At 33.5% G+C, this 16846-nt stretch overlaps 1 protein-coding gene and 1 long non-coding RNA gene across 3 annotated transcripts; both read right to left on the bottom strand.

The window, feature by feature from the left end:
• Positions 1-413: 413 nt before the first annotated feature.
• On the bottom strand, positions 414-2161 carry Cox10 (Cytochrome c oxidase assembly factor 10). The gene is made up of 6 exons (XM_081985275.1): positions 1917-2161; positions 1674-1863; positions 1271-1466; positions 1037-1212; positions 666-980; positions 414-614 (listed from the first exon to the last, which is right to left on the bottom strand). Exons 1-6 carry the CDS (start codon positions 2004-2006, stop codon positions 448-450), a joined length of 1134 nt encoding a protein of 377 aa, XP_081841401.1. The 5' UTR covers positions 2007-2161; the 3' UTR covers positions 414-447.
• A 10998-nt stretch (positions 2162-13159) lies between these two features.
• LOC145733081 (uncharacterized) lies at positions 13160-14199 on the bottom strand. 2 transcript variants are annotated; one of them, XR_014179117.1, is made up of 3 exons: positions 14017-14199; positions 13734-13927; positions 13160-13674 (listed from the first exon to the last, which is right to left on the bottom strand). It is a non-coding gene; the product is annotated as an uncharacterized LOC145733081 (long non-coding RNA). The 2 variants fall into 2 exon arrangements; XR_014179116.1 differs by lacking the exon at positions 14017-14199 and having other exon boundaries at positions 13734-14010.
• Positions 14200-16846: the final 2647 nt, after the last annotated feature.

The following is a 16846-nucleotide window of genomic DNA, read 5'->3' as shown; positions in this document are numbered from 1 at the left end:
GAACTACTTGAGAGTATTTGGAAGGTTTTTGGGCAGTTTAAAGAGCATATTGAAGGTTCTGCAATGCTTTAGAAGCATTTGGAAAGCCTTAGATAGTTCTAGAATTTTTTGGAAGCTTCTAGACTAGTTAAAGTGCATTTGGAATATTTTAGACTGTTCTAAAAGCTATACCAAAAATAGTGAAGGTGTAGCAAATTGACAGCTCCTAACAGGATTCCTGTGACAGTTAGAAAGTTCGTTCAAACGTCAATATGCAGATCGTAATTTTCGTATTCTTTTACCTGAACACAATTTTCTAAATTTTCTAAAAAACAGAAAAGCCCCAGGAATCGACAAATTCTACTTTTACTAGCCAAAAAGATCTTAAATAAAACAACTATACACTGAGGTCGTAGGTAAAAAAAAATAATAAATAACAATTTAAATTTTTTATTTATTATATACACTTTAAACACAGTTAGTTTCAGCAACACTCTCTGTATCTTTGTCTTCAAAGACAAACCATTTTTTCTTATTCAATAAAAATAGAATCATTATAAGTGGTAAATGAATTAGTGAATACCTGAATAGCTTTCTTGATGTAGCACTAGAGGAGTCTTTGTAAAATTGGTAAGCTAGAAACAAAAACTATAAACCTAAGGAAACAAGGTAAATATGAAACTTACCTAAGTAGATAAAATATAAGTTGATTGGGGTACTTTCCAACAAGAACCACCAGTTTGTAGTGTCTAGGATAGGTGCCATGGTACTAAATATTTGTAGGGCGATGGTGTGCCTTAAAGCAACTCTCCGGCATAAAGCTGGATCGGTTACGGCCATCATTCTGTAACCCGCCCTGGAGTAATCCGGCCGCAAATTCCATGATAAAGCGTTAAAGTGCGGAAATTGCCAGCTATACAACAAGGCGGCCATTAAGAATGCTCCTGGGCCCAGGGAATTTGCACAGGCTGCCCACCCCATTAATGGAGGGATTGCCCCCACTATAAATAATCAGACAAACAATGGTGTTGGCACTGTTATAAATTTTGATGCTAACCAATAGAACCAACCCATGTATTCAAAATACTAATTCGTTTTAAAGGAGTATACACTGATGTGTAAAGCAACAAATTTGCTGCACCTAAAGTTGCAGTGAGCATGTTTACACCAAAGTATAGAATACTAATACCAGTCAGGCTTGCCCCACAAGCAAACAGTACTGAATGTAAAGGACTAAAAATTAAACAGTTTTGAACAAAAAATTATTGGATTTCTAAAAAATTCTACTTACGTCAGGCTACCACAAACTATGACCCTGTTTTTAGTTCTATTCATTTGTGCATCAAATGGAACTTCATGGAATTGATTGATGGCATTTGCAGCACCTGAAAGTAGACCAGTGCCTGCTATGCTTAGGGCAAAAGTAGTCCATTCAAATGGGGCTGGTGCTACAGCATACCCTGCCATGGTAGTTACAACCACTAACACTGTAATAATTCATTCATTTCTAACTTTAAGATGATGATATGTTCACATTTAGCAAGTATAAGTATATTGAGTGTGACAAGAAAATTTATATCTATATAATACTATACATTACTGGTAATTTACCCACAACATTGGTCAATTTGACTAAAGAGTAACTAACAAAACTGAACTGATAAGCATTGAAAAATAACAAGATTCCTACTTACTTGTAAGTCTTATTTTTGACAGCTTTAAGTAATGCTGAACCAAATTTGAACTGTCTGTAGACGGTGTCGGCTTCCATGCTGGTTCAACTTTAGGTTTGTCTGGTCTTAATGCACTTACAGCCTCGACTGCAGACTTTTGACTAGACTGGTTTACATAATAACTGGTAGGAGTCAAGAAATTTACATTGACCTGCAAACATCGTTTCCGTTTAGTTTAATGATTAATTAGGTTGCAATACTTACTTTATTCAATAATTTGTGAAGGGTGAACGGTTTGTTAACAGAGGAAATACTATTCCCATAATAACATAACCTTAATAACTTTGACATCATCTAGGTGTAAAAGACATTAGCCCAACATTTTTTGCGGTTTTAAATTAATAATGTTCCTTCTTAGAACGATTATTATTATTATATTATTATTTTTTGTTCTAAATTAAAGGGTCATAACAATTTGCCCAAATTAGGTTATCTTTAAAACATTGACAATTGACATTCGACATTGACATTTAAAACCATAGGGAGGGACGTGCGGTTTATTTATTCAGAGATAGGCAACCAACTATACACTTATAACTCTGATAAAAAAAAACATTTCATGTTCTATAATCAAAGATTTTTATTATTTTTAGAATTTAAGGCATTATAGTATAGCCACTTTAGTTATCTACAGGGTTTGAAAGATTCAATTATTAAATTAATGAAACTGGAGGGATAAAGTGAAATAATGTATTCGTAAGTTTAATTTGATTATATGGCTGCTTAAAGTTAACATTTTACCCGCCACTGAAGTTTACTCCATTGCCCAAAGCGACTTTTAGCAGGGGATATATTCTTTCTCACATCTACATACGTATACTTTAGATATTACTTATTTCACCTACGGCTATATTACTTTCCCCACATACTGCTGTTGCAGATTTCTGGGTATTAAGTGTGTCGCTCTTGAATCAAATAGAGCTTCTCATTCAAATTGGATTTTAAACTTTAATCATCCCCATTTTTTAACAGTGAGTATTATACAAGTGTTTGTATAATTTAAAACCGCATGTTGGTTAAAAACGCCCCATCAAGCTCTAAATGGACTAGTTTACATCGGAACTTATAAAGAAATCAATCAAAGGTATGGAGTAAAATAAAATTAATAAGCGTAAAGAAGAGATCGAAGCCGTATTGAAAACATATCGAGCATAAATTATCTGAAGGACTTTCAGTGAATGCCTGTATTTGTAGTTCGTGTTAGACGCGGTCCTGTAAAATCCCGTCAGAAAGGGGCCGAAATGTTTAAGAATTAGATTCAAGCCGGTATTAAGATGTTGAAGCTTCGGGGGTATACGCTTTGTCAATTTTGGTTAGGATTTGGCCCACCCCGGATACCTGAAATACTCACGCTATATCCAATTATTTTTTAAGTCCTTTTTTCTTAATATGCGTATAGTTGATGAATGGTAAGACCACATGTGCAGTAATTGCGTGTTTTACAGTTTCTGGCAGATCAAATTTTGACACCGCTTTTCTACCTGACTTTACATGATTTTGTGGTGGTTTTTTTAAGTCATTAGATAGGAAATTTAATGAGGATTCCAAAAATGTGCTTAAAACAGTCATTTTCTAACTCCAAGTGGGTTTTCTAGTCGATTTTGTCCCTGACTGTCCTTTTGAACTGTGTTTCTGTCAGATAAAATTTTGACACCACTTTTCTACCTGACTTTACATGATTTTGTGGTGATTTTTTTAAGTCATTAGATAGGAAATTTAATGAGGATTCCAAAAATGTGCTTAAAACAGTCATTTTCTAACTCCAAGTGGGTTTTCTAGTCGATTTTGTCCCTGACTGTCCTTTTGAACTGTGTTTCTGTCAGATAAAATTTTGACACCACTTTTCTACCTGACTTTACATGATTTTGTGGTGGTTTTTTTAAGTCATTAGATAGGAAATTTAATGAGGATTCCAAAAATGTGCCTAAAACAGTCATTTTCTAACTCCAAGTGGGTTTTCTAGTCGATTTTGTCCCTAACTGTCCTTTTGAACTGTGTTTCTGTCAGATCAAATTTTGACACCACTTTTCTACCTTACTTTACATGATTTTGTGGTGTTTTTTTTAAGTCATTAGATAGGGAATTTAATGAGGATTCCAAAAATGTGCTTAAAACAGTCATTTTCTAACTCCAAGTGGGTTTTATAGTCAATTTTGTCCCTGACTGTCCATTCAAACTGTGTTTCTCGCAGATCAAATTTTGACACCACTTTTCCACCTGAATTTATATGATTTTGTGGTGGTTTTTTAAGTTATTAGATAGGAAATTTAATGAGGATTCCAAAAATGTGCTTAAAACAGTCATTGCCTAACTCCAAGTAAGTTTTAGGTGCGATTTTGTCCCTAACTGTCCTTTTGAACTGTGTTTCTGTCAGATCAAATTTTGACACCACTTTTCTACCTGACTTTACATGATTTTGTGGTGATTTTTTTAAGTCATTAGATAGGAAATTTAATGAGGATTCCAAAAATGTGCTTAAAACAGTCATTTTCTAACTCCAAGTGGGTTTTCTAGTCGATTTTGTCCCTGACTGTCCTTTTGAACTGTGTTTCTGTCAGATAAAATTTTGACACCACTTTTCTACCTGACTTTACATGATTTTGTGGTGGTTTTTTTAAGTCATTAGATAGGAAATTTAATGAGGATTCCAAAAATGTGCCTAAAACAGTCATTTTCTAACTCCAAGTGGGTTTTCTAGTCGATTTTGTCCCTAACTGTCCTTTTGAACTGTGTTTCTGTCAGATCAAATTTTGACACCACTTTTCTACCTTACTTTACATGATTTTGTGGTGTTTTTTTTAAGTCATTAGATAGGGAATTTAATGAGGATTCCAAAAATGTGCTTAAAACAGTCATTTTCTAACTCCAAGTGGGTTTTATAGTCAATTTTGTCCCTGACTGTCCATTCAAACTGTGTTTCTCGCAGATCAAATTTTGACACCACTTTTCCACCTGAATTTATATGATTTTGTGGTGGTTTTTTAAGTTATTAGATAGGAAATTTAATGAGGATTCCAAAAATGTGCTTAAAACAGTCATTGCCTAACTCCAAGTAAGTTTTAGGTGCGATTTTGTCCCTAACTGTCCTTTTGAACTGTGTTTCTGTCAGATCAAATTTTGACACCACTTTTCTACCTGACTTTACATGATTTTGTGGTGATTTTTTTAAGTCATTAGATAGGAAATTTAATGAGGATTCCAAAAATGTGCTTAAAACAGTCATTTTCTAACTCCAAGTGGGTTTTCTAGTCGATTTTGTCCCTGACTGTCCTTTTGAACTGTGTTTCTGTCAGATAAAATTTTGACACCACTTTTCTACCTGACTTTACATGATTTTGTGGTGGTTTTTTTAAGTCATTAGATAGGAAATTTAATGAGGATTCCAAAAATGTGCCTAAAACAGTCATTTTCTAACTCCAAGTGGGTTTTCTAGTCGATTTTGTCCCTAACTGTCCTTTTGAACTGTGTTTCTGTCAGATCAAATTTTGACACCACTTTTCTACCTTACTTTACATGATTTTGTGGTGTTTTTTTTAAGTCATTAGATAGGGAATTTAATGAGGATTCCAAAAATGTGCTTAAAACAGTCATTTTCTAACTCCAAGTGGGTTTTATAGTCAATTTTGTCCCTGACTGTCCATTCAAACTGTGTTTCTCGCAGATCAAATTTTGACACCACTTTTCCACCTGAATTTATATGATTTTGTGGTGGTTTTTTAAGTTATTAGATAGGAAATTTAATGAGGATTCCAAAAATGTGCTTAAAACAGTCATTGCCTAACTCCAAGTAAGTTTTAGGTGCGATTTTGTCCCTAACTGTCCTTTTGAACTGTGTTTCTGTCAGATCAAATGTTGACACCACTTTTCTACCTGACTTTACATGATTTTGTGGTGGTTTTTTTAAGTCATTAGATAGGAAATTTAATGAGGATTCCAAAAATGTGCTTAAAACAGTCATTTTCTAACTCCAAGTGGGTTTTCTAGTCGATTTTGTCCCTGACTGTCCTTTCGAACTGTGTTTCTGGCAGATCAAATTTTGACACCACTTTTCTACCTGACTTTAAATGATTTTATGGTGTTTTTTTTTATGTCATTAGATAGGAAATTTAATGAGGATTCCAAAAAATGTGCTTAAAACAGGCATTTGCTCTCCAAGTGGGTTTTACAGGCGATTTTGTCCATATCTGTGTCCCAAATTTGAGCAACAAACCACACTTATAATTTTTTATTCGATTTTTGGAATCTACGTCAAAATCTAGACCTACTTGATGTAAAATGTTTGTATCGACATTCAATTGTTTTTGCTCTAGTAGCCTTACTTTCACCACCCTCCTCGAAGCAGAAATTCCCAATTTGAGCGAAATTTTGGTGCACTTTTCCAGAAAATCGTTGCTAACTCACTTATTTGAAACACCCTGTATAAAACCACTGTATAACAAAAGAAAGCCAATGAACGGGGCTATCACGTGATGTTGAGCGAGCACGGCTAAGTTGTCCCGTTTAGCCGCTAAAGCGCGTCAAAGTTGACTTTTGTTTTTTGCAGTTTTTTTCTCAATATCTCAGGAACGTTTCAGGTTACAGGTCTGAAATTTTTACCACAAATGCATCCTTGATGGGATGCAACTTTTACCTTCTATACACTTTTTTGGTACCATGCACCGTTTGACCTTGAAAAATTAAGAACTAGAATTGTCAAGAATTTTCAATTGTGATCCTTCTGATTTTTTTTAGAAAATTTTTTATTTTTAAAATTAACCTCAACTGCTTAAATACCTTCAGGCTAATAGTACAAAAATGACGTAAAATATCATTTGTCAAAATGTGATTTTGCAAGGGTGCCACGCCCTAAAGTGTCAAAATTGACATAATTTTAAGGTCATCTCCGAAACGATGCCAGTTAGAGCGAAATAGACGTCAGATTTATGTTCCCCAGGTTCAAATTAGTTAAAAAAATCACTTTGATTGAGGAAAATAAAACTAGAATTGTCAAGAAATTTCAAGTAAACATTGTCTATTTTCAAAATTAACCTCAACTGCCTGAATACCTTCAAGTTAATTGTACAAAAATATAAAAAACAAATTATTTTCGTATTTTCCAATTTTTCCGGAAAATGACCGAAAAATTTCCATAAATTTAATTTTCTTTGATGTTTACACTTGCAAAATTGAATTTACTGCAATCGATCATAAATGTTCACAACTTTTCTGAATTAATACAACATTTTCAATTATCAACTTATGAGAGTTATTTACTTAATATTGTAGTTGTTTTAATATTTTTGAGCCACCCCTGTGTTAAACCACAAACTAGTTAAACTAAACTCAGGTATAGACATGCTAGGATATGACCAGAAGACATATACATTTTTGCTTCGTAAATTAAACATGTTTAAAACCATTTTGTCAACAAAGGACATATTTAGGCCTGACAGGAAGCTAACAAAAGAAAAATAAGTTACGCGGCCCAGTAGCCCAGATCGATTACAGACAGTTTAAGGACACAATTGTTAATCCCTTATTTACCCACGGAACATTCTGTTAGTGGACCCCACACGAGGGATACACCTTATTTTGATTGAAGGGCCCATTCTCCATTTGCAACACTCTATAGACCCTGTATTTGTCTGGTTACAATGCGGCGTTTTAGGTATTACAATTTAATGTGTAGTTTTGATATTACATTGTTATCTAAGACACAATCCTATCAGCAGAAAATTCGATTTGCCTTTATATTTTAAACCAATTTGAAGAAAAAGAGCAGTCTAAATATGTGTATATCATCATCAGGAGTTTAATAGAAAGCGAGTGGTTCTGTCAGGCTCATATTCTTATAAAAGACTACAACAATAGACTGAAATCGGTACGTAGTCAAGTGCCATTCAGGCCATTGTCGTAAGGAGTGATAAGACAACAGTCCATTATGAGGGAGGGTGTCCGCTAACACCACCAGATTTGATTACGGACAGTGGCGGCACGTTACATAATTATCTCAACTAAAAAATCACCTTTAAGTAGTCCAATTTTAGATCAGTCGCCAAAAAAACCAAATAAGTAACATTAATTGCAGTTTGCTATTTAAATGATAAAAGTAATGTGAATTACAATGATTATTATTGCCTACGCCCTGGTTGTAATCCATAGAAGGGTGTTAAGTGGTAAGACAGCTGACGCAGGCCAAATTGTTCCTTCCAGAACGGCCCTTTTATTCTATCATAATGAAATTTGGAGTACATATTTATTGCTTTCTAGTTCCACACCAGATTTTCTTATCTGGATGGTTATTAGTTGATGCGGTCCAATCAAAGCTTACTGTTTGATTTCAGGGGTCTTTTAATTAAAACTTTTAGGGTAAAAAAAATGGTTTGGTGTTGAAAAAATCAAGTACAGGGTGTAGTTACGAAGTATCTCCAAAGGTACAATAAAATGAGTGCGAAAATATATAACTTTATTAAGACTTGCAATATCTGGACAGCACTTTTAATAAAACTTGCCACGATTTTGTTTCTGAGTAATAAGAGGCTCATAATTCAATGAAACACTGTCAAAAATTACAAGAACTTACCAAATATTTAAGATCACCATAATAAAAAAATATACCAAAAAAACGTATTCCATTCTTTAATTTCTGGTCAGAGGTTTCAAAAGTTGCTACAAACGTGTTCTTTGATTTAATTCCCAGTAAAAAATACGAATTTGGGTTAATTGGTAAAGATTTCTGGTAATTGATAATAAGGAACAAGAATACGTAACTGTATTAGCAAAAGTATTGATAAATATTTCAAATATAATGTGAAAAAAGTTGTGTTAAAGCTACAAACTTGCAGATCATTTAGTAAAACTGAAAATGTCTTAGTAAATCGAAACATTTTGATTTGAATCATCCTGTATTTATCGCCATTGCCATACAAGAATTTGCAAAATTGAAGTGTTATTATTTAAAACTGAATCCATGTACGATGTAATCCATGTTAAAGACGTTATAACAAAAAATGTGTAAATTTAACAGTTTTTACAGCGGAATATCAACAGTCGATTAGATGAAGAACACGAAATCAGCAGGAGAAATGTAATAATGTTAACAAGGCTTTAGTTTACCCACATTATAACAATGAAAACCAGATGAAGAGCTTGAAGGAGGAACGATGCTTCTAATGTCTTCTAGAGTACTACGAAGCTAGAAAAAAATTAGATTTAGCCAGCTATTGCAAGCTAACTATTTTTTTAACACGTTCGCTACCAAGCGTCTCATATATGAGCCAAGACAATTTTTCTGGTAGACCGCCGACTCATATATGAGCCACGAACAGCACTGCAACCTGAAAAGTTAGTTTTCAAGTCAATTTTCATGAATCTAATGTCAATATCCTGTATTTAAGACTATTTTCAATACTAAAATATTGAAATGTATTTTCAAATTATAAAAACTTAATGATATAAAATAATGCAAAATTTAAGCTTCTGATGTCACTTTTCATTGGTTCAGAGTCACTTTTTGTGTGATGATTTGTAGTCAAAAATTCTAGATGAAGTAGTTTTTCATGCTACAAGTCAATTTTCCCTACTAAAGTTTTTCAACTTATCTAAAAACTATAACGACTGACTACAAAGACCGTTTTTAAGCCTCTCAAGTCAATTTTCACAGTTTTCAAGTCAATTGTGAAGGCTAAAGTCTTTCAATTTGTCTGAAAACTGTGAAAACTGGTTACAAAGACAATTTTTAAGCCTCTCAAGTCAATTTTCACCGTTACAAAGTAAATTCCCTGGTTTCTAAGTCAATTTTCAAAACTAAAGTCTTTCAATTTGTCTGGAATCTATGAAAACTGGCTACAAAGACATTTTTTAGGCTTCTAAGTAAATTTTCACCGTTTTCAAGATAATTTTTAAGTTGGGTTGGGTTGGTTTTGGGTCTTTGAACGTAATAACTCAATTATTTCGTAAACGAAGTTTCAAATCAGAATTTTATAAGAGGTAGGTACTTATTTTGTCAAATTGAACAAGTAATGTAAAAAAATGAAGTTTTTGAAAAATATCCATTGACTCAGAGAATAAGGCAGAAAAATGAAAACCATCTTTCCACCACCACTGGACAGTTTTGACAAACGTCATTAACATCACATAATGAAAATTAATTTCTTATGTATTTGTTCTAAATTTGATTAAAATTGCTCCAGCGGTCTGACAGTTATGACAAGAAACCGATTTTATTTTCCTTGGGAAGCATTTTTCAGGAAAATGACATAATGTATGTTAACTTATTTTTTGATGGGCTTTCGAATGGCGAATTTAAAACTGGACCACCCTGTATATGAGACGCATGGTCTCAGTAGAACTCTTTACATTGTTAGAATGTACTTTTGTGTACAGTTTTCACACAACGATAGATTGCTTATGGAATAAGTAATAGGAAGCTATATCATTGCATTTGATTTTTTCGAGATAAAAAAATTTCGAGTATGGTAAATCACACCTTATCTAAGATAAAAGTTCAATTTTTGTAAAAATTCCTCTATCGAAAAGATCGAAAACTAAATGGAACATTGTTTTGCTCTACAGGACAGAAAATGCTTTCAAAAAACAAAGTTTCTACGATTAGGCGTTTTCGCGATATTTCATTTCTCACCACTTTATTTGAAGAGATAGAAAAAAAAGTTAAATAGGAAAATTCTTCGTAGAGAATAGGGGATTACTTTTATGAGATTTTTACTATACCTTTCCATTTAAATTTTCAGAGTTTTTGGACATTTTTTATTTTAGTGGTATCGAAACGCTCCCTAGCGGTGGATTTAGAAAGCTGAAAATTATTTTCTACTCTACTAATAAAAAAAATTTCTTTTAGCCATACTACGTATAGTTTCCGAGGAACAGCCGCGTGCACGGCTTATTGGGACACCCTGTACAAATCAGACTAAAAACTACATTTTTAAAATATTTGTTAATTCAATTAAAATCACATTTTTTAGGAGTTTTTTTTAGAATTTCCGACAGCTCTACTAATAATTGTAATAATCTATTTAAATGATAAAGCTGGTCTGCCCTGACAAAATTTACTTAATCATTAATTGACGATAATTGAACAGCAAAGTTGTCCAACCGTTAGACAAACAAATCGGTTTAATTACTGAGAGGCCCTAAAAATTAACTTTCTCCCCTTATTAATACAACGACGACATGGGGTGAAGAAGATGTAATAGTGGGCCAGTTGGATGATTTTCCCACACTTACAGTTACAAATATATCACTATTTCAGACGAATATTGTGAGTATAATGTTATTAAGTTGTTAAAGGTTTGAAAAGAGTTTACATTACACACCAATTTGAGCATTAAGATAATCTAATCAACTTGGACCGACAAACAGAAAGTTATTCGACCAAAAACCATGTTTCTGAGATACTTAACACGGAAGAAGTTATTATTCGAGACTTACGCTTTAAAGTCGATTAAAAAGTACAAGAAACGTGTATAGTTTGGGTCGTATTCTGGACCTACATCAATGATCTGGGCTAAACTGTCAAACACAGTGATTAAAAAGAATATGGGTTTGATGTAGCCATTGAAATGGGCTAATCTAGCGTGTGGATTAAGGGCGGGATTATTTTCAACCCTTGGTTTAATCTCGATATACACATCTGGTACTTTATCTACATCTGAGGCGTAAAGTAATGTTGTATGGGAGTATTGTGCGCATTTAAATCGAATTTGTCGCAAACACAATGTGGGTGGGTCGAATCACTTTATTGGTTTAGTAACTATAGTCCCCATACTCACTATTTTTATGTCACAGCCTTCGAGTTTTTGTTGTTTTATAGCAAAATCCTCCCTACAATGTTCAATTTCACGTATGTAAATCCATTAACACATCGGAAGTGTAATTTGATCTATACATAACCTTATATCGACCACATATGCACAGATAAAATTTAAATTAGGTTCGCTTACAGGATATAAAGGGTGTGATCGGTAAAAATGTAAATGTAACAGCATATAACACCGATATTTGTAAGAACTGAACGTTTTGTCGAAATGTCCTCCAGAGGTTAATAATCTACCCATCAGTTAAATACCCGCAAAAAAACATTTAAGCCGGCTGTTTAGATTCTCAACAATCCGAGATAAAAGCGAATGGTCTTTTTAGGTTTATTTTTAAATCTTCCACCCTCTGCTTGACAAAAAATACAATGTTCTTTAGAACGCGATTAAGACTGGTAAAAAGAGCAAAACTCAGGGCACAGGTAAGTGTTATTAAAAAACCGATCCTATAGAATGGAAAGAGATTATATGGTTGTGATAGAATAGTTTACAATGGCTTATGTAATTTCTTTACTTTCATTTCTATAATCCCAAAAAGCCTAACTTCCACTGATGTATAATCTATCCATTTCTATATACAGTATACAGGTGTGGTAAATCCAAAACCGACCATAGGAAAACCGCGTAACGGACAGAGAAACGTACATTATTGCATGCGCGGGACTAAGACAGAAAACGAAAAAAATATCAAGTAGGCCATATTTTCAGCGCGCTGTTGCCAAACGCCAAGTTATTTTGTCGACGGTATTTGAGTGATACTTGGCGTTTGCCAACAGCGCGCTGAAAATATGGCCTGCTTGATATTTTTTTCGTTTTCTGTCTTAGTCCCGTGCATGCAATAATCTACGTTTCTCTGTCTGTTACGCGGTTTTCCTATGGTCGGTTTTGGATTTACCACAGAGTTGCCGGCTTGTTTAATATTTTTCTGACGTTCACATAGAAGTAAAACAAGCCAAATTATATTTTCAGAGACTAACTCATTGTTGAACTAGTGAGTTGTATGTATATTTTTTATAATTCCTCTCATAAATAATTGATAGGCTACGTGTAGAATACAGTAAAGTAAAAGAAAAGGAAATTCGCGGACACAAATGAAATCTATTTTTCCGGGAACAAAAAGTGTGTTTGTTCATTAAAACAAGACGTTTTTCAGTTTGTATACGCGAAAACCGGTGACCGCTAAGTTATAATGTTACATAAACAAGAATTGCTTTTCGACGATAAAAGAATAAACAGGCGATGCCGCATACAATGCACCGCATAAACCGGACAGAAGCAAAACATGTAAAACTGAATTTTTAATTAACTGACATAAGACAAACACAGTTTTTTCGGTTCCTTTTAGAAATGGGGTTTTTTGTTAATTTTTCTCTTGTACTATTTTCGAGTTAAAAAGCTTCAATCAAAGAAATCTGCCTGCGAGCTAGATAGATACAAAGATATGTTGAGTTGCAACCACTCTACTTAATTGTCGCCTCTCTGGGATGGATAAAGTAATTAAGGCAATGAATAATATGATCCGACAGCTTTGCGTTGCTAAGGATTAAGTTGTTTAAATCCGGCTTGCAAAAGGCGAAAGTAAAAGCTGAAATCATCTGTTGAAATAAAAGTTTTAAATCAAAATGTGTTTGTTGTCGATTTGGAGGGAAATCAGAGCTTTAATCACAAATTATGTTATAATTAAATTAGTAATGGTTAATTTATACATTAGCAGTAATATCAACTGAACACAATACCAAATTTAGGAATAAAATGGGATGACAAATAAAGAAGCAAACCTTTCTTAAATGGTTCTGCCATCCCACTTTTTGCCAAGAAGTAACATTAGTAGGCAATCATCAAATATTTACTGACCAATTCCATGGTCTTGAAAAAGCATTTTGTCTAGCAGTTTACGGTCTGCTCAAGATCAAGAATGATTGTGAAAAAGGACAATAATACTGTTGAGGCCCCAGGACGTGCGTGACAACTAACCCGGGCAGCTGCTGTCTGTGTATATGGACAAATTTACGAAGTGTTTGTCGAGTTGGGTCTGCGCCCCTCAAATTTAAAATCAAGTTGCCGTGAAATTTTTGCCGCTGTCTGCCAATGTAAATAGTACCTCACTTAGTCGAAGTTTATGATGGTTGTTGTTGGGCGTGGTTTCCTAGCTCCTACAATATAACGTAGTTTGATCAATATGTTTTGTTTTAAATATGAATAAATGTTATACCTAGGTTTACCTTGATCAAGCTGAAAATACCTAGAACCTAGAAGACATGGGAAAAGTCCGAAATGTTGTTCCAATTTTAGCCGGAAAACTGCGTTCTGTTCGCTATGACAAAGTGTGCAAATTTTGGGGTCTTGTAAACATTACGCATCCTCGAGTTTGGTCATCAAATTTTTTTTGTATATAGATTACGGCTTCTATAATCCAGAGAAAAAAGAAAATTTGCGGTAAAATAACAATTTTCTTCAAAAAACTGCAATGATTTGGAGCAGGAACTACAATTTACCTTCTGCAATGTTGTCAAATATAGTCTTCTTAAATAGCTGTTACACTGTTCCACAATGAGTTGTACAATCAGCAATGTAGTATAATTAGTTACAATTTATAAAAACAAGCTTTGTCACCTATACTAATCGGATATTTAGGCTACCAAACATATTTTTATGATTAAAAACAATAAAAATTAGTATTAAATATTAATAACGAGAAAAAAACCGTCTGGCAACGCCGCATAATTCACAGGGGATAACTGATACTTGACAGTATGTACGTCAACTTCAAATGTCATTCAATGTTGAGGTTAAAGCATAGTTGGCGCCTTTTTCCTTTGTTTACTTTACAATATTGGTGGATTTCGCGGATTTCGCACTTGGTTAGTCTAGGTCAGTTATTAATGCATATTTTTTTCCTAAATTTGCAATAAACAAATATTGGCACTAATACGAATCGGCCACTACGGTTAGCACTAGGTTGCCAAGAATTATTTTGGTTTTTAATTACATTACATACAACATTATATACAACATTAATGTCAAATATTTTGGTTATAGGTATTATGTAGATCATTTGGATCATTGGATCATCGATAGAATATCGAACCGACCACAGGGCGGAAGGCGGAACAGCTGATTTCCTGACAGGGTAAGTGTGGTTCTTCTACCAAATTATCGTACATTTTACGGATTTTTATCTCAATTTTCTGAAGAAAATTGCGAATTTACCGCAAATTTTTATTTTTGTCTATACAATAGAAGCCGTAATCTAACTGTTAAAAAAAATGAACGTAAAATTCGTGGATGCTTAATCTTTACAAGACCCGTCTTATGAAACAACACAATCAGATGCGGAAAAACCGAGGGAAAAACCGGAACCAACACCATGGAACACATTGGCGGGTGCTAAATTATTATACTTAATACATTATGAATTCCATTTTTAAACTTAAAAGAGTCACGTGACCATTTTCACTGTAAAAAGAGTTGCGTACCTTTAAAAATATTAGTTTAAAAACTGAAAAACGGTCACGTGACCCTTCAAATAATAACGGGTGTTCAATAATTGTTATGGTCGTAGTTGGCTGTGGTTCTAGCATGAACGTAGGGCCGTTGATAAGTTCGTATATGGTTTGAAATGACAGCTGTCATATAATAATTTTGTGACAATTGCCATCCATAGGCGACCTGACCATAACAATTATTCAACACCCCCTATTTTGACAGGATTCCGTTTTTGCATTGAAAAAATCAGGTGATTTTAAAAAATATCAGAACACTACAGAAGCTCTTTTTTGTCACCCAAAACAGAAAAGACAATTTACATTTACAATTTAAAACTGCACCACCCTGTATAGTGGACTTAATTCATATTCTTTCGGTTCTACTAAATTTAACCTCTATACCATCTTTACCCCTATACCACAAATATTTTTTATTGGTCACTTACTAATAGTAAAATGACCTCGGCAAACATTCATTCGTATGTAAGCGGCCCTTTGTTATCTTTCACAGAGAAGTCCATTAATAATCCAAGTATCTAGGTCAAATTAACTAGAAATTTAAATATTAAACGAACCGAGGAAGAACAATAATTACTTAAGAATGGGAAAGAAAATGTTCTTAGTCTATTTTCCAGGTTACGCGCTCCCGCTTTACTTCTGTCAATATTTGTATTTCATTCAAGTCTGGTAAAACTTAATACAATTAAAGGGTGCTTCGGGCCTTGTCTCGCTCAGTTTTGTTATATCAGAGCAACCGATGAAGGAGTTAAATATATTGTTATTTGGTTTTCTACAATTAAAATCCATACAGAATGCTCTTTATTTCAACAATGTTTTCTCTATTATCCGTATGTTTTGTACATAAATCTGTAACATTTTTAGAACACTCCGTATAATTAATATGTTATTGTTTCTGCGAAAATTTGCTGTTGTGACTGCAATTAAGCGCAACTACATAATTGATGACAATAATCATAAAATGTTGTTTTTGGCAAAAAACAAAACAGCCACATAATTAGGGTTATTGTTGATCGAATTTACAGTCAAATGGCTTAAAATATAGCAAAACATAAGCGGTTATTTGCTGTTGATTAACAATTCATATCGAATATCTGCATCAGAGCACACGAACGTTTATTATTTTGGGTTTTCGGGCTAAACGCCGATCAAAAATGTGCGACAATGGCACGTAAATCGGTTACGATTTATTGAGTTAGAAAAAGCAGATATACTTTTAATAATTTAAATTAATTTGTGTTAAAATAACTCTTTAGAAATTCCCTTAAGCGCAAAAACAATCTTGTAGAAGATTAAGGGTCGTTTGCACAGACATAAGGGCACCCTAGGTTAGGTTTTAATTTGACTGTGACATTTTGCACAAGATCTGTCACAGTCAAATCACAACTTAGTTTAGGTGAATCCTAGGGTGTGTATTATACATTTCCTAAAACTTTTGGACAGTTAGTTTAAAAAAGTGTGACCGTATATTGTGGTTTTGTCCTTGTCTCCTTTCAAACTGTGTTACTTGCAATTCAAATTTTGACACCGATTTTTTCCCTGACTGTATTAAATTTTGTTATGTTTTTTCAGGTTATTAAATTGAAAATTTAATGAGGATTTTAAAAATGTGGTTAAAACAGTCATTTTCTTTTTCCAAGTGAGTTTTACAGGCAATTTTATCATTGACTGTTCTTACAAACTGTATTTCAGGCAGTTCAAACTTTGACACTGATTTTCTCCCTGACTGTATTAAATTTTGTTGTGTTTTTCAGATTATTAGACAGAAAATTTAATGAGGATTTTAAAAATGTGTTTAAAAAAGTCATTTTCTTATTCCAAG

The sequence above is a fragment of the Ips typographus genome, linkage group LG8 (genome assembly GCF_016097725.1).
Source record: "Ips typographus isolate SLU linkage group LG8, UJ_Ityp_2.0, whole genome shotgun sequence".
NCBI classification, from domain to species: Eukaryota; Metazoa; Arthropoda; class Insecta; order Coleoptera; family Curculionidae; genus Ips; species Ips typographus.
Note: the sequence above shows the minus strand (reverse complement) of the source record. Positions and strands in the feature narration are given on the sequence as shown.

Coding starts and splice junctions, on each gene's coding strand:
- Cox10 (XM_081985275.1), bottom strand. CDS start 2,006: ATGATGTCAAAGTTATTAAGGTTATGTTATTATGGGAATAGTATTTCC. Junction 1,864..1,916: donor TTCACAAATTATTGAATAAA/GTAAGTATTGCA, acceptor CGATGTTTGCAG/GTCAATGTAAATTTCTTGAC. Junction 981..1,036: donor TACATGGGTTGGTTCTATTG/GTTAGCATCAAA, acceptor GATTATTTATAG/TGGGGGCAATCCCTCCATTA.